Here is a 27332-nt window from a genome sequence, read left to right on the forward strand (position 1 = left end):
TGGGGTCTCTCTCAAAGACAGGATTAGAAATGAGACTATCCGCGAGAGAACGAAAGTAACCGACATAGCCCACAGAATTAGCAAGTTGAAGTGGCAGTGGGCTGGTCATCTGTGTCGCAGGACCGATGGCCGTTGGAGTAGACGGGTCCTAGAGTGGAGACCGCGTCTTGGCAAACGCAGTGTGGGACGTCCTCCGGCCCGTTGGACCGACGATCTACGTAAAATTGCCGGTGTAGGCTGGATGAGGATTGCGGAAGACCGGGATGTGTGGCGCGAACTTGGGGAGGCCTATGTCCAGCAGTGGACTGCGATAGGCTGAAGTGAAATAAGATATGTAATTTATACGCCTTTTATTATTGATTATTCTATTCAAAGTTCACTTAAGTAAGAATTTTTACTTAAAATGCTCATATTTAAAGTATATATATGCGATATTAATAGTTATATATAAATATAGTGATTCAAGCTCATTTTTATCACATACGTAATTAATATGCATAATAACAAAAACCAAATGACTCGGTAGTACAAATACAAGAATGGACAAAGTATGTATGAACTTTCTGTGGCATTATTGTAACTACAATAGTTAACAAAAGTTTTATCAAATGTGACATTTAACAAAAAATAACAAAATGACTGATCATAAAAGCGATAGCTACAGTTTCCTTACAATAGTAATAAAAAAAATTATATATATATATAATCTTATTTATGTAAAAACATTGCACAAAAATTATAGGTTTTCATAAAAAAAAGCAAAAAAAACCAATTTTAAGTTATTTAAAATAAGTTAAAAATATAACAATACCATAACAAACAAAAAAAAAATGGAATGTAATGAAAGATTCCTTAAGATAACAATAAATTACCTCACTTATAATATAATTTTAAATCTTGTTGGAGATCTTTCAATTATAGGACTATCGAGATGAGTATAAAGTCTTCAAAATATAATTTACATATTTTTCTTGAGATTACTTTTAAATTAAATAAAAAAATTATGCTTTAGCGCTTATGGAATGCGTGCTAGGAATTATGCGACAATATTAAAACTAAAATTTACTATTTAATTAAGTATCACATTACAAGTGCAAAAAAAATGACAAAAAAATATGAGATTTCAGTGAAATGTTAACACTAAACCCACCAGAGCCTTTGAAACTTTAATTAAATGCAGTTGCACTTTGCAATCAAATCAATTTCATTGAATCTTAATGTAATATGTGTAATAATATAGAAAAAATATTTGTGTGTGTGATTTAAGTCTCATTGATTCAATTTTGAGTGACTCATTTGACTGCCGTCCAATTATTAGACAGCTCTAGTAGATTTAGTGCAATTTATTAGTATGCAACTAAGATTGTATTTTATGAAAATGAAAAAAAAATATGTAAAAGACGGCAGTAATGTATGGACATTTAACCCAGTCTAGGAATGTTTTCTATGATTTTCCTGTACCTGTCGAGCATTGGCTTGTAGATCCTCTCCGCGTCGGGGTAAGGACTCGCTACTGGAGACATTGTGGGCTCGGAACCTTTAGCAATTGTTTTGTTTACTTCACTAGTGATGTGATACTCGTATATCGATAGTATTTTGTTTTTAGTGTCAACAACCATTGATAGATATAAAGTTTATGAATACTACACGATTGTTTGTTTTCTTTATAAACTTTGACATATTTTTAAACTTTCAAGGTCACTACACTTCAGCCTGTAATATCTGGCGGATATATTCCTTATTATGAGTAAAGATCGCTCTGGTGTAATGGTGCGTGTGCCGTGTCGGCGGCACATAAACACCGACGGTCGCGGGCTCGATTCCCGCTCGGAGCGGATATTTGTGTTTATAGAATTATTTATTTCTGGTCTGGTTGTTAGTTCTCTACACCGTGCCTCGGAAAGCACGTTAAGCTATCGGGCCCGGTTGTTATCATATACACCAGATGGCGATCATACGGATACAATACTCTAATAATAACCATAATAAAAATTTAAGCATAAAATGTTACCTGTCAATTTGGTGCCAGTTTCAGAGCTCCACACTTCTGCCGCGCGAATCGCTGCCCCTAGCAGAGCGGCGTTCGCGTGCTGGTCCTGATGTTAGATAAAATAAGAGAAACATTACTAATTAAAATCCATTATCGATGAGGAAAATAGTTGTGAATAATCAAAGTTACAACACAGGTATATAAACAGTTGGCACCTGCACATATACGGGTGTGTTGAAGACGTCCGCGAAGATCTGCAACAGCGCGGTGTTGACGGACGCGCCGCCAGTAGCCACCACGCGCGACGATGGATCTGCGGAGATAAACACATTTCTAATTACTATTTTGAGAGATAAGTTTATGTAGCCTGTTTCCCGTATTTTGGCACGAACCTGGGTCACCTGGAAACCTGGTCAATGTCAAAGTAAATGAAATGAAAAATACGTCTAAGCATAAGTGTCTTCATTATTCTCTTCGCCATCAACCACAATGAGCAAGATTCCCAAAAACTCACGTTCTCGATATATCTTACATACAGTGTCTGCCAGTGTTCACACCCCCCCTCCTTTCTACTCAATACGGCGCCAGCTTGTCCGCCGCCCGCGTCCTACAGCCGCGCCCCGCCCCCGCCCCACCCCCACTCACCCAGCACGAAGCCCATGTCCTCCGCGTGCGCGCGGCGCGCCACCGCCTGCCCCTCGAGCAGCGCGCGCGCCTCGAACTGCGGCGCCAGCTTGTCCGCCGGCCGCCCGCCCGCGTCCTGCAGCCGCGCCCCGCCCCCGCCCCGCCCCCCACTCACCCAGCACGAAGCCCATGTCCTCCGCGTGCGCGCGGCGCGCCACCGCCTGCCCCTCGAGCAGCGCGCGCGCCTCGAACTGCGGCGCCAGCTTGTCCGCCGGCCGCCCGCCCGCGTCCTGCAGCCGCGCCCCGCCCCCCACTCACCCAGCACGAAGCCCATGTCCTCCGCGTGCGCGCGGCGCGCCACCGCCTGCCCCTCGAGCAGCGCGCGCGCCTCGAACTGCGGCGCCAGCTTGTCCGCCGGCCGCCCGCCCGCGTCCTGCAGCCGCGCCCCGCCCCCGCCCCGCCCCCACTCACCCAGCACGAAGCCCATGTCCTCCGCGTGCGCGCGGCGCGCCACCGCCTGCCCCTCGAGCAGCGCGCGCGCCTCGAACTGCGGCGCCAGCTTGTCCGCCGGCCGCCCGCCCGCGTCCTGCAGCCGCGCCCCGCCCCCGCCCCGCCCCCACTCACCCAGCACGAAGCCCATGTCCTCCGCGTGCGCGCGGCGCGCCACCGCCTGCCCCTCGAGCAGCGCGCGCGCCTCGAACTGCGGCGCCAGCTTGTCCGCCGGCCGCCCGCCCGCGTCCTGCAGCCGCGCCCCGCCCCCGCCCCGCCCCCACTCACCCAGCACGAAGCCCATGTCCTCCGCGTGCGCGCGGCGCGCCACCGCCTGCCCCTCGAGCAGCGCGCGCGCCTCGAACTGCGGCGCCAGCTTGTCCGCCGGCCGCCCGCCCGCGTCCTGCAGCCGCGCCCCGCCCCCGCCCCGCCCCCACTCACCCAGCACGAAGCCCATGTCCTCCGCGTGCGCGCGGCGCGCCACCGCCTGCCCCTCGAGCAGCGCGCGCGCCTCGAACTGCGGCGCCAGCTTGTCCGCCGGCCGCCCGCCCGCGTCCTGCAGCCGCGCCCCGCCCCCGCCCCGCCCCCACTCACCCAGCACGAAGCCCATGTCCTCCGCGTGCGCGCGGCGCGCCACCGCCTGCCCCTCGAGCAGCGCGCGCGCCTCGAACTGCGGCGCCAGCTTGTCCGCCGGCCGCCCGCCCGCGTCCTGCAGCCGCGCCCCGCCCCCGCCCCGCCCCCACTCACCCAGCACGAAGCCCATGTCCTCCGCGTGCGCGCGGCGCGCCACCGCCTGCCCCTCGAGCAGCGCGCGCGCCTCGAACCGCGGCGCCAGCTTGTCCGCCGGCCGCCCGCCCGCGTCCTGCAGCCGCGCCCCGCCCCCGCCCCGCCCCCCACTCACCCAGCACGAAGCCCATGTCCTCCGCGTGCGCGCGGCGCGCCACCGCCTGCCCCTCGAGCAGCGCGCGCGCCTCGAACTGCGGCGCCAGCTTGTCCGCCGGCCGCCCGCCCGCGTCCTGCAGCCGCGCCCCGCCCCCGCCCCGCCCCCACTCACCCAGCACGAAGCCCATGTCCTCCGCGTGCGCGCGGCGCGCCACCGCCTGCCCCTCGAGCAGCGCGCGCGCCTCGAACTGCGGCGCCAGCTTGTCCGCCGGCCGCCCGCCCGCGTCCTGCAGCCGCGCCCCGCCCCCGCCCCGCCCCCACTCACCCAGCACGAAGCCCATGTCCTCCGCGTGCGCGCGGCGCGCCACCGCCTGCCCCTCGAGCAGCGCGCGCGCCTCGAACTGCGGCGCCAGCTTGTCCGCCGGCCGCCCGCCCGCGTCCTGCAGCCGCGCCCCGCCCCCGCCCCGCCCCCACTCACCCAGCACGAAGCCCATGTCCTCCGCGTGCGCGCGGCGCGCCACCGCCTGCCCCTCGAGCAGCGCGCGCGCCTCGAACTGCGGCGCCAGCTTGTCCGCCGGCCGCCCGCCCGCGTCCTGCAGCCGCGCCCCGCCCCCGCCCCGCCCCCACTCACCCAGCACGAAGCCCATGTCCTCCGCGTGCGCGCGGCGCGCCACCGCCTGCCCCTCGAGCAGCGCGCGCGCCTCGAACTGCGGCGCCAGCTTGTCCGCCGGCCGCCCGCCCGCGTCCTGCAGCCGCGCCCCGCCCCCGCCCCGCCCCCACTCACCCAGCACGAAGCCCATGTCCTCCGCGTGCGCGCGGCGCGCCACCGCCTGCCCCTCGAGCAGCGCGCGCGCCTCGAACTGCGGCGCCAGCTTGTCCGCCGGCCGCCCGCCCGCGTCCTGCAGCCGCGCCCCGCCCCCGCCCCGCCCCCACTCACCCAGCACGAAGCCCATGTCCTCCGCGTGCGCGCGGCGCGCCACCGCCTGCCCCTCGAGCAGCGCGCGCGCCTCGAACTGCGGCGCCAGCTTGTCCGCCGGCCGCCCGCCCGCGTCCTGCAGCCAGCGCCCTGCCGCTGCGCGCGGCACGATCTCCGCTGTGTCGTAGTAGATACCTGTTGTTTTTTTTTGGTTTAGTTATTGCGCGTTCAATGAAAAAAAGTGATATCTATTCCCCCCCCCCACTCCCTCTTATGATGTTTTGTGATTTTTATTCGAACCCCTCCCCCTCATTTCGATTCTCACGTTATTGATGGAAGACCCTAACCAATCTTCCGCTTTTTACATCCTATATTTTTGACAGTAGAACATAATATCACAAATAGATTTTTTCGCTATACCTTTAACTGAGTCCCAAACCTAATTATTATTGGCCCAAAACATCAAGACAAAATCTGCTTAATCCAAGTGCTCTTATGGAATACAAATGTGGGCCCTGAATCCTCGATAAAAATTACAACTAGGTTCAATAAAAAAAAGTTTTCTAAATGAAAAACACTCACCCATATAACCCATATTTCCTCTAACAGTTGCTTGAAGGAGATCATTGAATGCTTCCCAGCTAGGTCCAACTAGTCTGTCTCTATGGTTCTGTCTAGTTAAAGATCCATTAGAAAAGCAGAGCAAAGCCATGTAGGGAGCACTTGTAGGACCAACAAGGATATGTCCTGCCGGTGGAGCAGCGGCAGAATGCAGACCCAAAAGTAATGTATCACTAGTCCCTAAGCTGAGACCTACCCAACCTGAGCGAAGGCGGAGTGCTGTAAAAATTTAAAGAGAAAAATATGTTAAACGCTATTTGCAGCTGCTGATTATTGTAAATAAAAGATATAAAAAAATTATTTAAAATGTTAATATATTTCGTAATATTTAATTGATATATGTGAGCTCATAAACGAGCTGTATGATATATGTAAACTAATTTTATATAGCTAATAAATTGTGCAGCTATTGTAAAATGCTGATCGGGCGATATGTATGTGCTGCTGAACTGTACAGTACTATACAAGACATTTTCCAATATAACAATTTAATCATAAAATTTGTCAATAATGCACAATTAAAATCATCAAGCCCTATTTATAACATATGTTGAGTATTGTAGCAAATAATTTAGATATTTTTTTGCAGCATACCTGCCAGTGCTGAACAATTATCTCCTGTGAAAGCTACAACCTTGCAGTCAGATCGAAAACCATATCGTTGCACATAGTATGGACATATAGCACTGACCACTGTGGCAGTTGGTACAGGATCCCCTAACTTACTTGCTAAAGTTTCGTCTCCACATGCCTGTAAAATTACCGATAACTGTACTGTACTGTACTCCAGATCTTCTAGACCTTATGGCAGAAAATTATCGACAATAAAACATGTCTTATAGATAATAATATGATGATATTATCTATCTTTGGCCATATTAACTGGCAAACGTATAAACTCATATCGAAAAACTCATCAATAATGTCTTGTCTAAATACACAACAATCTTCTAAAATTTTAATGCATAAAACTCACCTGCAGAGCTTGTTCATGCCATTTCTTCGTGTGAATATCGAGGAGATTCATTCCAGATCCATCAGACAAATCAATGGGTGCTATTTTCCCTACGAACAGCGAACAGGCGAACGATGACACGAGAGAGATTCGTTCAGTGTTTTGGTACACTCTTGGACGTGTGCGGAACATTTTTCTTATTTGAGATCCAGTGAAACGTTCGTACGCTCTTGAGCCTGTTACCCTTGCTAACTCCTAGAATTTATTATTTATTGTATTCTTTTATACATTAAAAACCATTTTTACAAATATAATATGAATTTTCTTATTAGGGTAGGGTACATAAAAATTTCTTGCTCCAAATTTGAAGTAGCCTGGTTCGGGAAAAACGACAACATTACAGAACATCAGCTAAATAATACTGCTTTCAAGTATTGTTGTGTTCCTGTGGTAAGTAAAGTAGCTAGTACTCCTTGATAGCACGCATACTTAGCCTACTTTTTTTATTATCGTTTTTTTTTGGTATCGCATGGGAACCCATTTACGGGTGCTATCCAGGACGCCCGGGTAGGTAGTCCTAGACTGTATGTCGGCTTTAGCACTTGGGGGTGCAATACCGACCAAACCCCTGCGGGAGCTTTCAGCCGTTTTAATTGGAGAGTCCCGGATCTGCAGGCAACAGGATTCCTCCAGCGACAGGCTGGCCTTGGCGAAAAGGCCAGACTTCTCCTCCAATACATAGCCTACTGCTTGGAAACCGCTTACCGCTTTCTTTACCACTTATCATGCTGACTATATGCTTGTTTGCAACGCTAGTGGTATAAAAAAAGATGACAAAAGCAAACGCCTAAGACTAAATTATAAAACTCTTAAAAACTCTTGTCTATATTTAAGTGTCACTTTCTAATATAATTAACTAAATGTAAGATTAATCTAATGTAAAATTAATGTGATGATGATGATGAAGTGATGAAATGTAAGATTAATATGACATACGCGATATTCTCACCTCAGGACCTCCAACTGCTTCTTCTAATGCTTTACAGTCAGCTGTGGTGCTCGAGTCCATCCACACTGGAGAATCAGCCGCGAAACATGTGGCTAACTGGGTGTGTAAGAACTGATCCCCTGATAATGATGCTAATTTAGCCTCAGAGCCTTTCAGCCACCACACTGAACCGTGTTGCTAGAAAAAAAATTCATTACCAGTGGAAAGGTAAAAATGAACTACAGCTGGCATATACTTACACTATGCAAATTTTTCTTGTGTATGAGTGTATGGTGTGAATTTATAAACAAGGTGAAGACATGAAAATCATTTTCTCTCTCTCGAACATGACTCACACATGACTTTAATATAAAATATCCATCTTTTATAACTGACTGTGTAAGTTGGTTAACTGAAGCAATGTATATTCAAAGTACACACACCAATGCAACTTATATCTGTTACATTTATTAATAATGTTAAATATGTTTACGTTATTAACTAAATTTTACTATTAGTTGTTTTGTTCTTTTTTTTTCAGTAGATTCACATTATTTTTGTTATTTATTTGTAGATTTTTTTTTTTAAAGAGAATAAGTTATTTTATCAGTAAGCGTGCCAGTGCTTGTATTGATGTTATAGTAGTAGTAGAGAAGCCCACGAAGCTAAATGGGGATTTATTCGAGCGTCATAAAGACTTATTAGGTTACAAAGCTTAGATGATAAGAAGAAAAAAATGTTATATAATATATACCTTTACATCGGTGGGGGAAGGGGCTATAAGTTTTTAAATATGTAAAAAACACTGTTGCATGGACATACTTGAGCGCGTCAGATATTGATAGCATCAATGTCCTACGTTTTTTTAATAATGTACGTATGTTAATCTGATCGTTTGCACGATGCGGGTGGTTGTACTTAAGGGTTAAAAATGAAGAAAAAAAATTTAATCGAGCGCGTCAGATTTTCTAAGGGGCCGTTAAGTGCACCAAAAAAAAGCTCTCATTCAATAATCTGACGATTTCGATCTGACGCAAACTCGAGGCCATTATTATAATGTGCAAAAAAAAAGCCATTTTGAAATACTCAAGCAGGTCAGATTAAGATATATATGGTTCATCTTTATGTTTTAGACGTACCTACTGTCTCATAATCTGACGATTATCTAGAGGGATTCGCCTAATCTGACATCAAAATAGTTTTTTTTTAATTTTTTATAATCATTGAACTTCATTTATTATAAATAAATATAATAATAATAATAGCTCAGGAAATAGCATGCAAATAAATAAGTGTATGTTTTTTAAGTAGAATACTTGTATTTGTAAGAAAATAATTTTAAAAAATGCTAAAAAAAATATTTTTTTATAATTAATTGATTAACTAATCATCATCTTCATCAGTAGAATTACCTTTCTATTCTGGCTAGATTTCATCCTCAGATTGCGTATCTGTTACAAAAAGTCATTAAAATATTTGACTATTTTTTTTAATGGATAACGTGTTTTTTTTAAATATTGGAGGAAAAAAATACCTAATTCTGGAGTATCTTCAAGAATATCAGGTGTTATGACTACATCTTCGTACTGTTATACGGGTTCCCAGTGAAGAGTTTAAAAAAAAAAGATTTTTAGAAACTACAGAATTTATTTATGGGATTGAACAATATTTCTCTTAAATTAATAAAATAAAATACACGACGGTATAAAAAAAAAAGATATGGGACCGATATGAGGGATCCGAGCAGACTGACGCGAGGTTCTGTCCCTACTGCTTCGTTGGAGACAAAATGCTGATGCAGCATCTAAGGCTTGTATCACAGCGCAAAGAGGTGCATGTACTAGCTATAACAGTACGCTTTCGACAATTGATCACCTGCAAAACAGATCATTTTGAATTTTCCGTCGACAGCGTTCCATCCATAGTCCGTTGGTTAAAGATCAATAATTTTTGCATTGTGTGCATTACTCCAAAAGCATGCAATGAATCTTGTGCGTCACACTTGCTGGAGTAACTCCGATTCACAGGGTGGCAAGTTGCACGCATCGCAATTCCGGACACTCTAGGAAAAGGGTTGTGATTTGTCTTTTACCTGTACGTCCTATTGAAGATGACAATCCTGGCTTGATTGACGTCGTCTAACTTTTTCAACCCATACAAGTGGTAAGTAAAAGACTGTATGATGGTAACAGAATCCTGTACATTATGCTCCTTTGATCCCAAATCCAGAAATGCTTCTTGAAAAATTTCTGAATTCATCAGATATTGCAAAGGTTTCTTTTTCTCTCGTCATTACAATGCTGGGTTGAAATCGCAACCAGTGAATGCATGCAAAGCTGAAAGCGCCTTCGGAATTTTCGGGCCTAATTTTTTGTAGAGAGCGAATACGTCGATGTATTCTTAGTGCAGTGTATTTAGCTACACTGGAATATACACTTTTTAGCATGTAATTAACTCACCCTACCTTAATCTGACACGCTCGAGAATTTCTGATGATCAATTTTTTTTTACTAATCTGATCCTTTATCCTACACGTTCGGCTTTATACATGGGACTCATATTTGTTGGAGGTACTGAACCGGGTACAAGGTATACCTCTGTATATTAATCTGCCGTGCTGTAATAAATCCCGAAATCCCCGCTTGGGCTCCCCTACTATAGGAGGTATGAACTAGGGACGAACTTCACCCATCTGTTTAATGGATGAAAATTATTTAATATTTATTTTAATGTACTAGAAAAATAATTTCGGAAGAACCTGAAAAATCCTGGCCAGGCTATATTTAATACAAAATTGAAAAATTTATTTTTATTTAAAATTTCACCTACGAGATTGAAGAATAAATTAGTACCCTACAGTATGAAGCCTGTAGAAAATGCAAAGGTTGGGTTAACTATTAATTTCATGGCATAACTACTGGGTTGGCAAGTATAAACTGGTACATTACATATATTTTTCTAGTTACTTTCACCCACATATTTAATAAATAAAATCAAAATTAGTGCTGTTTAATTACAAATACGATGACATAGGGTTGCCTGCTAAAAGTCTGGTTTGAATGGCGATTGCTGAAGATATAATATTGCCTGACCAGGAATTTACTTGACAATTTTTACGCAATTTATCTTTAGCATACTAAAGAAGATAATTATTTAATTTCTATCAATTAAGCAGAGGGGGTAAAGATCACGTCTAGTTCGTATCTTAGACTATTATATAACATGTAAATGTTTTGTGTAATATACTTCTGATGTGTCAAAAATTAATAAATTAATTGATTAATTAATTATAATCCAAATACTACTACTATATTCTGTTCACAAGTTAGTTTTCTTTTACATTATTAAAAAGAAATAAGCAATCATGATTTGAAACTCAAAAACAAAACTAATTTCATTATTGTACATTGTACTATGTAGGCATGTGTGAAATGTGACTTAATCTAATAATAATGTATGATAAAATTGTTTCTAAAGATAAATATCTATTTATTGACGACCATAAACTGAAACATATCACTTTTAATGATAACATACTTAATTAGATATACATATTAAAGTTTATACAAAAATTCTATAATACAAAACAATTTATAAATTCATTGAGTGATACTTCTAATGGGTGTCTGCTTCTTTCAAGAACAAATTAGATCACAGCTTGATATACTGCTTTTAAGCAGTGTTGTGTTCCTATGGTAAGCAAGGTGATCGAGCTCCTGGGGAGTATGAGGAATAGAGTTCGCAATGTGTTTGCAATACTTCTGGTGTTACAAACATCAATAAGTGACAGTATCGCTTATCATCAGTTGAGGCGTATGCTTGTTTGCCGGCCTAGTTATATTAAAAAACAAAAATTGATCTAAAGAACTTACTTTTTTCGCTAGGAAATCAACCCCAAAATTATCTGAGCCTTGCTATAACCTATGTCAAAAATAAGTATAACTAATAAGTTATTTACTTTAAAAAATAAGTGTCTTGTACCTGTGCGGCACCAGACAAAGCTTCTATAGTTGAAAAATCAACTCCAGCAACAACAAGTCGATCCATCACCATATCTAAAGCTTTGACCCACAGCAGAGTAGGTGCTGTCACCTCACCCCTCCCTTCCCCTCGTACAACACCCCCTGCAGTTCTGAAATAAGAATATAATTATTACTTGTAAGTGTAACGCTTAACATATTTACACTATCTGATAGAGTGGTACTTGATAGTAAAACATAAACAGATCTTAAACATTAAACTATTGGATACTGTTATATGACAGATGCTTTTGTTAGTTTATCAGTGTGGACTTTCACTGGCAGATAGCTGATGTAACTAAGGCTACTTTTATTTTAGAAATTTATTTATTTTGCAACTGCGAACTAAACAATATTTTTCTTTATTCCACGCAGAGTCGCAGGCGCAGCTAGTTAGTAATAACATAAAATTTTGTAGATGATCTTATTTCTGGCTAACTTGGTTTCTAAATAGTAAAATAATTTATGAAATTGGTAGAAGAGTTCAATGATCACAAAACAATGAATAAACAAATCCTTCAATTTTATACTTGGTTTGTCAATTTTTAGTAATATAAATGTAATACCTAAATTCTGGAAGGTCCACATCGAATTCGACATCTGCTTCTTGTTGCACCGCATAATCTTCATCTATCACTACAGCTTTCAACTATAAATTAGTAAAAAAAAAATAAAACAACAGAAATTAAAAACTAAAATTGTTTAAAAATTGTTAAATTGTTTTAAAGATTTGATACAAATAAACTGAAGTTTTAACACGTTAAACACCCACAATATGCATAAATTATTATAATAGATTAGTCACTTTCAAAAGTTTTTTTTTTCTATACATACATTTAAAGCAAAACTGTTTGATGAATACTTAAATGAATATAATTCTATAATAACAGTCAGCAATATAACGAAATATATGTGCTAATTTAATTGTATTATCAAAGTTTGCGAAAATAACATAAAATTGACAAAAACTTTATTAAAAACTTAATTAAATTTAAAGAAACTGTAAAACTTTCATGAAATGTCATTGCTTTGAATTCAAAATTGAGTTAAGAAATTTTCAAATCAAATTCTGACTTACCCTTTGAGTACTAAAATCAAAACCTAAAAAAGTTTTTTTTCGCGTTTCTTCAATCATTTTTTTATTATTATTTTGACAGTACGGTTTGCGAAATGATACAGTTTAGCGTTCGTTCAGAAACGACCGCACCAACTTCGCGTATTTCGTGACTAAATACAATTTATTAACAATAGTCTGATTTCAAGCTATCTCATAATGCTTTAGTTTCGTAACTTTTAACTATCTTATAATCATTGTTGTTTATTATATTATACTTGATAAGGTAAATCAAGGTCATCGTATTATCATTCCTCTAGGGTAATCAAATATTTATGTAATTATGAAATATTCTTAATCTTACGTTTTACTGCTTTTAAATATCATTAAATTTTTATAATTTCATGGATAAGTAATCTTTATTTTTACTTCTGATTCAATAATTTAGTTTAACATATAAAATTGTGTTATTAGTTTTTGTTTATTGAAATTTTTGCTTATTATAGAAACTACAATTATTATTTATTAAAAAAGAAACAAACTTGCATACCTATTTTTAGCCTGAATAATTTCTAAACTAATTTTTGCTCTATTTTTATCATATTAAAATGAGTAAATATTGTGGCAGAAGTAATTTTTATTAAACCGACGCATCGCCGGATACTAACGGCTTTATGTTCTTATTAGTGGTCAAGAGCCGTTATTTCGCACGCCAACAATAACACCACTATCACGTACAAACTGCATTTATAATAATAAATCTTTTTTTGCTACATAATTACAAACAGACTAGAGAGATTTGTTCAAAGGCGTAACTTTCAATTTATCTTATTATTATAGGTATATATAATATATGAATCATTTACGAACATAGGTAGTAAAAATATTTTAATATAACAAAACAATTTTAAATAATTGTGTTTGCTCGCAAACGAAAAAAAACAACTGCAGTTTCAATTATATCGACTAGTAATACAATGTAAGCAGACGAATGAATAGTCAATTAAATATGCGTTTTTTTTAATGTCACTAGGTCGGCAAACAAGCTTACGGCTCACCTGATGGTAAGCGATTACCGTAGCTTATAGACGCCTGCAACACCAGACGCATCGCAAGCGCGTTGCCGACCCAATCCCCAATCGCCCCAGGAGCTCTGGTCACCTTACTCACCAACAGGAACACAATACTGCTTGAAAACAGTATTATTTAGCTGTGATCTTCTGTAAGGTCGAGGACTCCCCCAGTCGGGCTGCTCCATATTTTGAGCAGGAAATTCCTGATGTGTCCTACCTCAGTTAAATATTAATTATCAAAGATTACTTAAAAATCAGTAGTCAAATCTCGATCTTTGATTGAAACTAGAAGACAATCATTGGTTTTGGATTAAAACAAGAATTCAAAATCAATATACCCAGTAAAAAGCTATGAGGTACCTATACTTAATACAAAGTAGGTACTTGTCAGACCTCGATTAAATTTAAATGACCATTATATTTTAATGATGGAAAACTACAGGAGAAAAAAATCACCGAAATCGGTTCATCCAGTAAAAAATTCTAAGATAATAATAAATAAAAAAGTCGAATGAGAACAGCTCCTCCTTTTTTTGAAGCCGAATAAAAATGATCATGAACTATGAAGATATACTGATACAGGCTCATTTTTATATCATGAGCGTACCGCACGGTGTCACAACGTGCCTGTTCACCAGCAGCCATCCGTGCTTACTGGAGGCCGGAGTCCTCGCTTCGGTCTTCAAGAAAAGTGAAGAAGAGATCGTGTGATAGGTCGAAAGAAGACACAGTGCGGCCGTTCTACTCGGCGTAGATTTTGACCGGGCACGGCTACTTTCTCCGTTATTTGTGCCGAGTGTTGAATGATAAAGGGCTAAGGACAAACCCTTGAGGAAGTCCCCAGATAACAGACAAAAGTTTAATGTACAAAGTACCTCTACCAGGTAGGTAAAGGTTAATCAGTTTACGTAAACCACAGTACGTAAGTTGGAGAAACGAAAAAGTAGCGTCCTCGTCCTTTGGTCTTGTACTGTACCTTTCGAGAAACGTGCAACGATCCACCAGTTTGAATAGACCATTGCTTATGCGGCATTGACCACCAACAGACGTTTTAGACACATAAGAATGTTTTTCACCCGGGAGAGTACTCAAAAAGTAAAGTCATATAAAAATTATCAACATCTATATCATAAAGCTGAAGAGTTTGTTTGTTTAATCGCGCTAATCTTAGAGTTAACTGGTTTAAATTGAAAAAATATTTTTGTGTTCTATAGTCTTTTTAGCGAGGAAGGCAAGGAATAACAGGGGTTCCCAAACTTATTTTGCCTACTGCCCACTTTGAGAATAAATAATTTTATAGGGCCTCCTTTGAGCAATCTTTTAATTGATATTAGTTGATGTTCACAAGTTATAGTCGAGAGTCGAGAGCTCGGTCGGTGTCTAAAAGTCCTTATAGATCAAATGATAAATCGTCCTCCAAGCCTCTACACAACGCCACCATTTTTTTTTCTGAGTCTCTTACCGCCCTTTAGTACTGCAGCGCCCAAAAGGGGGCGCTATTGCCCACTTTGGGAAAGGCTGCTTTATAATATTTATAGTAGTCGTCATATAAGGAGACCAACTTTTTATGCTATATTTCGAATGTTTATTTATCTAAAAATATTCGAAATTAATACACATTAAAAAATTTATCATAAGTAAAAATATGTATGTACTTTGAACTCGTTTTGTAAATATTTTCCTATGTTTACAGTCAAATTTTCTTTATGAGATATGTACAAAAAGTACTGAATTTATTTAAAAAATTATAAATAACACCTATAAAAATAAATAAATTACAGTGTCTGTTTGTAATATTAATATAACCGCTTTTTACTAAATGCATGTGGATGTATACACGGTACATATACCAAAATAACTTTTTTTACAATTTTTGTCTGTCTGTCTCTCTGATGTCTGATTTTGACGGGACTTTCTCTGACAGATAGCTGATATAGTAAGGAGTAACTTACGCTACTTTTATTTTAGAAATTTATTTATTTTATAACTCTGCGAACTGAACAATAGCTTTATTGTTAAATTCTACGCGGACGAAGTCGCGGGCACAGCTAGTTAGCAAATAAATATTGTATTCACTATTCACACATTATTTCATTAAAATATTATTAAATTTACCAAACGAAAGCTTTTATTTAAACACATATTAGAAACCCCATTTTTTACAATAACTCTGTTGTGGTATTTTTGACCCGGTAGCGACAAACATAACTTTCCTAATAACCTCCATCCTTGTTGAAGTTAGTTAAAAGCGATTACAAGAACCGCTATGGTGTAGTGGTGCGAGTAGTCGCCAAAAACACGAACGGACGGTGCGGGATCATTCCTGCTCGGGATGGATATTTGTATTTGTACAAATAATTCTTTTTTTTTCTGGTTTGGATGTCTGTCCTTGTGGGTCTCCCCACCGTGCTTCCGGGAGCACGTTAAGCCGTCAGTCCCGGTTATTATCATAAATATTTGATAGCGATCGTTACTCATAGTAGGGAACATATCCGCAAACCCGCAGTGGAGCAGCGTGGTGGATTAAGCTCCTATTTTTCTCCTCCATGGAGAAAGAGTCCTATACCCTACAGTGGGATGTTACAGGCTAAACGCGGTGCGATCACAAATTGCAGGTACAATTTTTACCAAAATCAATCTTTTCCACAAGAATGAAAAATTCTTGTCAGATTTTCAAAAGGATTGAATTTCACGTATTAAAAAAATAACTTTAGAAAGTTCTATAAAGGGCTCTGTCGTTGGGTATAGGGTGACTAAAGTAACAGGTTCACTCGTCCGACAGGGCCTTGTTATAAATAGGCCAGAGCGATCCAGCCGTGGCTTTCCGAATGATTACTCCGCCACCCTCGTGTACAGCTCGCCATGTACTGAGTAATAACATCGGTTTTACCTACTTTGTGTTTTTTTGAAAGATTTTTCTGAATTCCTTTTATGATTATATTATTTTACAAATAAGTATATTATTTTGATTGATATTCAATTGTGTCATTAGTAAATCATATAATTGTATTTTGAGTTTTTTTATTTCGTTTATTTACTCCAGGAGAATAGTAGATTTCCAATTTTCTTTAATAGTACCTTAATAGGAGTCTTAATGTGACTTTTTACAGCCTAAATTAAGGATAGATATGTAAGCCACTATCAGGTTAAGTTGAGTATGAACCGGTTTTGCGCTTTTTCAGATTCTCGCGTTCGTAAAAACATAGAAAGAGACAAATAACCTTAGATCTAAAATAAATACATATGTATAGTATAGTTACATTTTTCATTAAATATGTTTATAATATCTTCCGTTTGCAACAATCATGAATTTCACTTAACCAAATAAAAGTTCGGTAGTGCTTGCCAAAACATCTCTCGATATTTTATTAACACACTCTATCCGCTAGACCACTTTAGTTACCAATTAGTATGAATTGCACTAAAGGTATAAGATCATCCAGAAGATTGTTTTTGTAGTGGACATCCTGACAAAACTTTAGTTTTTGATTTTTTTTTCTTTCTAAATCTGAATAATCTATATTAAATAAAAAAGAATGGATAAATTTGGCGGTAGTTTTTGGATTTCGTTCCTAACCAACTTCCAAAAAAGGAGGAGGCTCTCAATTTAATTGTATTTTTTAATGTATGTTACCTCATAACTTTTGACTATGTGGACCGATTTCGATGTTTTTTTTTTGTTACCAAAAATTGTTGCGTGTCATGTACATTAAAATTTCATTGAGATCTGACAAGTACTTTTTGAGTTACATATATCTAATAATAAGTACGTATTTCCTTGACTATTATTTCGTCAACGTAGGTTACGCGGTTTTAGGTACCTATACCTTGCTACGTGTTAGAAAATTGCTTGCTGGGTTAGAGAGTCACCCACAATAAATTGCACTCAGATCTTAAGACGGCGAGAGAATCCAACCCAAAAAGAAAAAGAGCAAAGAGGCCCGCAAACACTCGCCCTGAGGCTTATATACAGCCAAACCAGTGTGTCGCGACACAACTACCCCCTAAGGTGCACCGCAACGTAATACGATACGAGGGTATTCCAAAAAATTAAATCAGTCGCCTAGAAAAAGTAAATAGCAACGCTAGTGCATAACTGTGCTATTATACATCAGCAGGAACGAAACTACGTGCTAATAAAAATATATGCTACAATACCCCCCCCGACAGAGAAGAATTTTGCATCTCTGGCAAAATTCTAAAAAAAACTAATGTAAGGAGAGAATCTGGTAAGCTCAGGAAGGGATTATAAAATTTAACTCCATACTAAGAGAAAATAATTTTTTTTGATAGATTAATCATAAGAGATAATCGAATTACAAAAACACCACATATAACTTTGAATTCACTGCAACACTGTCTTACGACCCAATCATACTTCACTAACATACAACATCCTGAAATTCAACTATCAATGTGCGTTAACCGACCTAGACAATTAACGCCCTGACACACAGAGTGACGGTCTATAAATGAGCACCACTCAGCAGCTACTTAAAATTTTTAATTTACCAATTTTTTTTCTTTTTAATCCATATTTAATACCGTATTCCCGATGTAGGCTTTAGAATGTGCATAACACAATTAGTATCGAATATATATTCGATAGAATAAAATAATATGTGGAATCGCCACCCGTTCCAGAGTTAAGTTGTAACACAACAACAACAACAACTTATGGCGTAGGCTTTAAACAAAATAATATGAGTGAGTAGATACGTTAGAGATGCACCCAACACACACAAATTAAGTTATTGCTCAGTGGAATAACTCAACAAAAATAAACACCAAAAGTACATTAGAGATGTACCCAACACACAACTATCATAAGTCATGTACTTGTATAAGCACAAAATAAAAAAATGAGATCATCACCCGTCTCAAAAATGGAATACGTAATATAGATTTAAAACAAAAAGAAAACACAATATCAATTACCCTTACTACCAGAACTTCCTGTTAACTTCAAATCTTTAATATGCCAAACCCCAAGATCTTTACCATTCATATCCTGTAATACGTATACAAGAGGAGACCTTTTACCAACAATTCGACATTTGATAAATTTAGGCGCTAATTTCTTAGAAAAGTATTTATCTTTATCACTCAAGAAGTAAGTTTTCTTATAAACAAGATCACCAACATTAAATTCCGCAGTCCTACGACGCAAATTATAACTTGAAGTATTTTTTAAATGAGCGGCATACAACCGAAATTGAACTTTATCGAAAATACTCGCCAACTGACCTAAGTTCTCCGCATAACAGTCACGAGGAGTAAAAATCATATTTTCTATACTATCAGAGTCCAAATAATGCGAACCACACGACACTAACTCCCTACCGAAAACTAAAAAGGACGGAGTGAAACCCGTAGTTTCATTTACCGCGCTGTTAATTGCAAATTGAATTTGAGGTAAGTACCTATCCCACGATCTATGATCCTCATCGACAAAGGATGCAATACAAGTTAAAATAGTACGATTATATCTCTCAACCGGATTAACCTGTGGAGTATAACGTGGAGTAAAATGAACATTAGGAACATTATAACTTTTAAAAAATTTGATACACTCATTACTAATGAATTGCGTACCATTATCCAATATTACCGACTGAGGAATACCATGAACTAAGAAAACATTATCTTCAATTAACTTAATTATTACTTTGGAAGTTGCGCGCTTCATAGGGAAAATTAAACAAAATTTTGAAAAACAACAAGTTACAACCAATATATAATTATTTTGTTTTCTACTAATAGGCAATGGACCCATAATGTCAATTGAAATAACCTGCCAAGGACGGACACAATTCTTAGGACGACCCATGACACCTAATGTCAAATGATTTTGAGCTTTATATTCTAGACACTTAGAACAATTATTGACATAATTTAAAACATCTTTATACATTTTCGGCCAAAAGTACTTTAAATTTAATCTTTTAAGAGTTTTAAACATACCCAAATGACCTGCAGTGGGTACATCATGATTAATTGATATTATTTCCGAACGATGTTCCATAGGAATCACCTCCTTCCAATCAAACTCCGATGTTAAATAATTTTTATTTTTAGACAATCTAAATAATTTATCATTTTTAATACAATAATTTTGAAACGATGCTGGCTTATTAGCGCAGCCATTAAAAATATTAAGAAACCATTTATCATTACCTTTATAATTTGAAATTGAAAATATACTACTCACGGGAACCGAACGACTCAACGCGTCAGGAATAACATTATCACAACCTTTACGATGTTTAATCTCAAAGTTAAACTCTGATAACCTAGTACTCCACCGAGCCAAACGACCCGACGGGTTTGACAATGATAAAAACCACTTAAGGGCACTATGATCCGTGTAAACTGTAAATTTTTTACCATTATCGAGATAACAACGCCAATGTTCGACCGCTGCCAAAACCGCCAATGTTTCTCGTTCCGTAATACCATAATTTTGTTCCGGCTTGGTAAGTGACCTACTCATATATGCAACAGGATGTTCTTTCCCTTCAAAGGTCTGAGAGAGCATCGCACCAATCCCATAACTACTCGCATCCGTGTGAACTTCAAAAGGTTCGTTATAATTAGGACACCTGAGAACAGGAGCAGAGACCAAACACTCCTTAAGCTTTCTAAAAGAACAATCCGCCTCCTCCGTCCATTTAAATGGAGGTGCACCCTTACGAGTAGAAGTTAATTTATTTAACGGTGCCGCCAAAGAACTGAAATCCTTAATAAAACGACGATACCACGACGCTGTCCCTAAAAAACGTTTTAAACCCCTAACATTGGTTGGAGTGGGAAAATTAACTATTGCAGAAACCTTATCCGGGTCCGTACGCAACCCGTGTTCATCGATTACATACCCCAAATATTTCAACTGACTCCTAAAAAAACGACATTTATCAAAATTAATAGTAAGATTACATTCTTTTAAAATTTCCAATATTTGTAATAAAATAGAAACATGTTCATTGAAATCCGCGGTTGCAATTATTAAATCATCAACATAACAACAAACTTTAACCCCGAAACGGTTTCCAAACAACTTATCCACCAGTCTCTGTTGAGTGGCAGGTGCGTTAGTTAAACCAAACGCCATACGTTTAAACCTGAATGTACCACGTGACGGAATATAAAAAGCCGTTTTATCCCTATCCGATTCCTGAATCTGAGTTTGAAAGAAGGCACTACAAAAATCGATTGTTGACAAATAATGAGCATCCCTAAGATTATCTAAAATTTCTGATATATAAGGCAAACTATATGCATCCTTTTTGGTTACCGCATTCAGTTTCCGACTATCCAAACATAACCGATAGCTACCCGTATCCTTTCCCTTAGGAACCAAAAGTACCGGAGAACTCCACTCACTCTGACAGGGTTCGATGACATCCAACTCAAGCATCTTATCAACCTCCTCCGAAAGAATTCGTTGTTTCTCAGGAGACATCCGATAATATCTTTGCTTAATGGGAACAGCATCCCCAGTATCAATTCTATGAGTAACCACGGTAGTCAACCCTAAACCTTTACGCTCAAAAGAAACAGAACGAAACTGATTAATAATGCTATCAACAATTGAACGCTGATCGCTATTTAAATGTTCATAACCGGTAATGACGTCATCCGAATTATTACACAAAATAGATTCTTGCTTAAAACTAACTGAATTAATATATTTCGGACAAATTTTGAATATTTTCCAAAAGTCAATGCCTAAAATGATATCTGAATTAATTTCCGGAAAAACAAAAAATTTTATAAAATGAAGTTGATCTTCGAACGCAACCGGTAAACACAAGTAACCAAGAGAAAACAACTTGTTCCCGTTAGCCACAACCGCAGAAATAATGTTATCTTTAAAAAGAGTATAACCTCGTTGTAAGAAACCCTTATAAAAATTACCCCCCAAAATTGATATAGACGCACCAGTGTCTAAGAGACCCGACAACTTAATGTCATCTATATGTATAACGGCATAAGGCCTATTTTCAATACCATTATCATTACACAGAACCGAGTTTAATTTATACGATAAAAAATAAATTGAAATTGTTTTAAGCCAAGAATTCCAATCAGATTTAGAAAAATTAATATTATTACTAGTTTTAACTCGGTTCCAACTTACTCGTTTTTTTAAATCTTTAACCCCATTATTATATTTCGATTTACATTTAACACAATCGGGACGCTTCACATTAGGCTCTCCGCAACCAAAACAAAACACAACATTCCGATCCTTAAAACAATCGGCATAAGAGTGAGAAAACGATTTACAACGTTGACAATAAACAGTACGATTCGACGCGCGATCACCGATGGAATTAATGCTCGGCTGAATTTTACTATTGCTATTATTACTAGGCACAGAATGTTTACGCTGAGTCGGCTAGCTCAGTCGGTAGAGCATGAGACTCTTAATCTCAGGGTCGTGGGTTCGTGCCCCACGTTGGGCGCCAGTGCTACGTGTTAGAAAATTGCTTGCTGGGTTAGAGAGTCACCCACAATAAATTGCACTCAGATCTTAAGACGGCGAGAGAATCCAACCCAAAAAGAAAAAGAGCAAAGAGGCCCGCAAACACTCGCCCTGAGGCTTATATACAGCCAAACCAGTGTGTCGCGACACAACTACCCCCTAAGGTGCACCGCAACGTAATACGATACGAGGGTATTCCAAAAAATTAAATCAGTCGCCTAGAAAAAGTAAATAGCAACGCTAGTGCATAACTGTGCTATTATACATCAGCAGGAACGAAACTACGTGCTAATAAAAATATATGCTACAACCTCATAACATTTTACTGGGTGTAGGCTGTACCGATTTTGATGATTTTTGCTTAAATCGAAAGCTGATGCTTGTCTTGTAGTCCCATTTATATTTGATTGAGATCTGACGACTACTTTTTGAGTAATATTTGATGACACGTATTTACTTGATTATATATTCGTCTGCTTACGTTGTATTACGTTTAGCAAACACAATTATAGTTTACTAGCTGTGCCTGCGACTTCGTCCGCGTGGAATAGTGACTATGGAAATCATTTTTTAGATATATCTTTTGGTTTAGTTTGGACATGTGAATGGTTCTTTTTAATCATTTACCGAGAGTGATCCAAGACAGCACTTCAATTTATGCTTTCAAGGACAGGCTAAGGAATCATCTTCTCTCCGAAGCTATGAACCTCTCATAATTGTTGTACTCTCAATATATGTACGTAGGTATGTATGTGTGTATGTATGTATTTATGTATGTATATGTGTACGTATGTGGGTATGTATGCATGTATATGTGCATGTAACCGTGTATGTATTTAAGTATATATGTATTTTATATCACTAATTTTGAATGTATATATTGCAAAATAAGTATATGGCTTTTTTCATTTTTTTTTAACTTTTTGTTCAGTTTTTTTTTACTTTATCACAAATGCGCTTATGAGTCCCGCGATAACATCTTCTCTCACCACCATGGGTAGACTGGTAGAGATCTCTTACAGAGATAAGTTCGCCCTTGCCAAAATTCTTTGTAAAAATGACTTGTAATTATGATTTTTTTTAAAGTGCAATAAAGAATATATATGGTTCTAATATTTTGCCTCTTGCTGCATACTTATAAAATTCACATAAACGTTACATATTTCCATACAAACTTTTCTCCTCTATTCCAAATTGTTATTTGACACCCTTGAGAGTAAAGGTTGAACTTTGAATGTCATATTTATTTATATCGAATCCACAGCCTTAAAAATAAGTTTAAAGCTTCTAGCTCCAAAAATGACGATACTTCCATACAACTTTTCATCCCCACCTTTCTACACCTTACACCCCTTTTTTCGAATTAAAAATGTAGCCTGTGTCCTTTCTTAGGCCCTAGACTATCTGTGTACCAAATTCCATTTAAATCGGTTCAGTAAATTTGGCGTGAAAGCGCGTCAGACAGACAGACAAACAGACAGAGTTACTTTCTCATTTATAATATTAGTAAGGATTATCTTGCGAATAAAAAAGAGTCCATAATAAATCATGGCAATTAACACTGTCACATATTTTTTATGTTTTGTATTAAAACTGATACTGGTTTAAATTAATTATGTAACTACTGTTGTACCTGTAGGACTGACCACCATTCTGTTTACAGACATTAAATAAATATATAATATAAATAAATAAAAAATAATAATAAAAATAATAAAAAATAAAATTCTTATGTTTACAGTAGATACTACGCTTAGTTAAAAGTAGTTTAATATCAAAATACTACTACTACTGCGTTTGTCTTGGTACTGCCCGGACTCGAACCTGTTGTCATCGTTAATTTTATTATATCTATCACGCTACATCGGGTTCGGAGAAAAGTGAGAGCTTACTGAAGAAAAAAATATCTTAAGCAGTATGACAAAAACGTTTACTTTAATATGTTTACTAAATTTTCAGAACGCATCAATATCAGACGAATGAAACATAGTTATATAAAATATATAATATCCATGTATAAGGGAATCGATAGTAAGACAATATTAAATAATCGTAGCCTACATTTTGTTTCTAAAGTAGGTAGGTTGTTGGTGTCAATACAGCGTGCTGGTCGGCGCAGCTCCGTGGCGCCGGCGACTGCCGGGCGCCGGTGGATGCTGCGAGCCTCCCGCTGTAAACAAGAGCTTTCGATTGGAACCCAGGGCGCACGCGCGCCGCGCTGTGAGCTTGGCAGGACGTACGGTTTTACTACTTTTATTAGTTTACGCGCAGCTTTAAAATCATTGTCCGATCGTCATCCGCGTGATTTCATTTTACGTGATAGTTGATTTTTAAAATAACATTAAAAGAACATTACTTAAACTTTCTTGAAATTAAAATTGTAAGCTTAAAAAAAACCGGCAATACTGTTTATTCGATAACTTTTCCTGGCATTATTCAGAAAACCACATAGGTAACGTTTCGGTAAATATAATTTCAATTGATCTAGGACTTTATTTGAGATAAAAAATCGATAATGGAAGCTCGGACATCGTATCAAGGTGAATGCGTGTGCAGATCCGGCGGCGGCGTAGATTGTGGCGGGGCCGCGGGCCGGGGCGGGGCGGGGCGCGCGTGCGCGGGGCGGGGTGGGCGCGGGCGGCAGACGCGCCGCGATGGTGGGCCGCGACAGCCGCTCGGAGAGCGCGGCGCGCCCCTGGGCGCCGCGGCATGAGTAGCGCGCCCGCCCGGCCCGGCCCGCGCGCCCGCCATGGCGCAGGCCGCGCCCGCGACCCAACGCACCCACTCCTTCGCCAAGAAGACCTTCCACAAGCCCACCTACTGCCACCACTGCTCAGATCTGCTGTGGGGGCTCATCGGGCAGGGCTACGGCTGCGAAGGTACGCGTCGCGCATGCGCCCCGGGCGCGTCGATACCGGCCGCGCGCTCAGCACGACCAGCGTTATGCAACCCGCCCGGGCGTGTCCCGCCACCCTTCCTTACCCTCCCCCTATAGAACCTTCGGACCTCCAAGGTCTTCTCGCGTAAGACTTTCCAAAGACCTAAGATCGTACTCCGCAGAACCTATCTTTCCTTCTACTATCTCCGCCTCGACCGCCATTTTCGACCTCGACCTTCACCTTAGTTGTAAAGTGCGATTCCGCTTAGCTTTCGCCCCTTAAAGCCTGAAAAGTCCCCTCATAAGATATATACTGTTTAAAACCTAAGTCCATTCAAGATGTAAGACGGTCGAAGATATCAAATAAGTTGAAAACAAAACGTGTCGGTAGAGCGAGTGAACTTTCATATCGATCGATCTGTTTTGTATGAGGTTTTTTCCTAGCGGCGCGGGGCGGGGCGCATCCCCCTCCCGGCTCGAGACGTGGGGATCTCGATCTGATAGATAAGCCCTACGATTGTGGTAAGCCACGACCCCCATTAGGGTTTCGATATTTTGCAACGTGCCTCTCCCTACTTGGTGGTACAACACGATATGCTCACGGTGGCAAGTTTCTGAAACACCACGCGCGGTACGCACGTACCGTAATCATTATCATCGTCAAATAGAATACCACCCCAGAAATATCTTAACAAGCAAATTTTATGATTAATTATAGAAATTAGAATTCCCATATCATCAATCATTACCACATTATGAATCGTCTCTACTTCTCCGATTGTAAGTACCTAATGTAATTTATAGTACTTAATAATAAGTGTTTTGTAAGTAATAATCAATATCTTTAGCTGTAACTGCCATTTCTTTATTTTTATTTTGTTATTCTCAATCTTCTTATTTCGTGGCATATCTACAATCTCTAGTTAGGTACGTCTTAAATCTATACTAAAATTAATAAATTTAAAACTACACCAATAAACTTGAATAGTTACACGAGAAAACCTATACTTAAATGAATATTAAGTTTTTTAATGTTATATTATCATCAATCTTACTTTGTTTTTGAGTCCAATCTGTCAAAACAGTCTAAACTTGATATTCAATACTACCAAAAATATGTTCCCATAAATCGACTATTCCATGTAACAGTATTTTCCTTATTCCGTATTTGGTATAGTTGACGTAATTTATCCGTATACCTACTTATGATAAAGTATCTACTCCCGAATAGACTAACACTCGTGGCGTCGCGCGTCGTGTAGCTGCACCGTATTGATTACGCTAGTCACTGAGAGAAAATGTGGAAATATCCTATAATATTCCACATATCGCATGTTTTACGACGTACCCCTAATACGGCTATCGAAACTTATTTAACGTGTATTAAACTTATTTATCATTGTCGTTTCAAAATCATAAAAATCGTTATTTATACTTTTTTAAGAATGAATTCATAAAGGTTTATATACGATACTTATCTAACTATTTTGTACTCTGTGTATTTTTTGGAACAAAGTTCCTTACGGCAGGCTTGACATTTGACTGGGCGACCGAACTGAGAAAAATGTGATACTAAAACCGTAAGAAAAATATATAACGGAAGTGACGTAATATCAGTCACAGGACTGTATAATATGACGTTTGTAAAACTAAAAGTAAACTTTTTTTTAATTATTTATGTAATTTTATACTGTCAACAAAAATAAATAGACATATGTTTTTTTTTATTTCACTTAATAGTTTGAATTATTATTATTATTATTATTTTGTTTGATTTATTTTATTTTACGGTATTTGTTATTTTTTTTAAATACTAAATTTCCTAAATACTTTTATTTACTTAATTAAAAACTAATCAACAAAATTAAAAAAAAAAATCAAGAACTAGAAAATATCTATAAAAATCAACATTTTTTTTCAAATTGTGTTCCTTCTATACTATCCGAAGGGACTTCGTTCCTACCCGGTGTCCCATGACACCACATAATTAGATATTTTTACTTTTTTAATTTTTACATCTTTGAAAAGACTTAATATACCTACCCACGTTTCATAATTAGTTAGATTTTTATAAGTAGTATATTATATATATTACGTTTTATTATATAATATTACGTAATATTTGAATTTATCTTTATAAAGACAATAGTGAAAAACAATATGGAATTATGCTATTGTCCATCTTGACCCGATGTAGTTATTCTATTTAATATAAACTATTAACCGTAAAAGTATTATCATCATCATCATTTCAGCCTATCACAGTCCACTGCTGGACATAGGCCTCTATAAGTTCACGCCAAAAGTCATCACGCTGGGCAGGCGGGTTGGTGACCGCAGGGCTGGCTTTGTCAC

The 27332-nt window shown here is 39.3% G+C and overlaps 2 protein-coding genes and 1 non-coding gene across 3 annotated transcripts in view; 2 read left to right on the forward strand and 1 right to left on the reverse strand.

Annotated features, from left to right (window-relative positions):
* Positions 1-1421: 1421 nt before the first annotated feature.
* On the reverse strand, positions 1422-12636 carry LOC123657990 (xylulose kinase). The gene is made up of 11 exons (XM_045593469.1): positions 12563-12636; positions 12051-12133; positions 11447-11597; positions 7487-7663; positions 6499-6732; positions 6117-6273; positions 5484-5741; positions 4923-5096; positions 2206-2303; positions 2012-2096; positions 1422-1537 (listed from the first exon to the last, which is right to left on the reverse strand). The coding sequence occupies exons 1-11, from the start codon at positions 12617-12619 to the stop codon at positions 1422-1424; spliced, it is 1590 nt and encodes a 529-aa protein (XP_045449425.1). The 5' UTR covers positions 12620-12636.
* Positions 12637-22002: 9366 nt separating this feature from the next.
* Trnak-cuu lies at positions 22003-22079 on the forward strand. The gene has a single exon. It is a non-coding gene; the product is annotated as a tRNA-Lys (tRNA).
* A 2769-nt stretch (positions 22080-24848) lies between these two features.
* Positions 24849-27332, forward strand: part of LOC123657991 (diacylglycerol kinase theta) — a 36623-nt gene continuing 34139 nt past the window's right edge. The window contains exon 1 of the mRNA XM_045593470.1: positions 24849-24978. Within this exon, the coding sequence (XP_045449426.1) occupies positions 24849-24978 (130 nt within the window). The remainder of the gene's footprint in view (positions 24979-27332) is intronic.

This window comes from Melitaea cinxia, chromosome 11 (genome assembly GCF_905220565.1).
Source record: "Melitaea cinxia chromosome 11, ilMelCinx1.1, whole genome shotgun sequence".
Lineage (NCBI taxonomy): Eukaryota > Metazoa > Arthropoda > Insecta > Lepidoptera > Nymphalidae > Melitaea > Melitaea cinxia.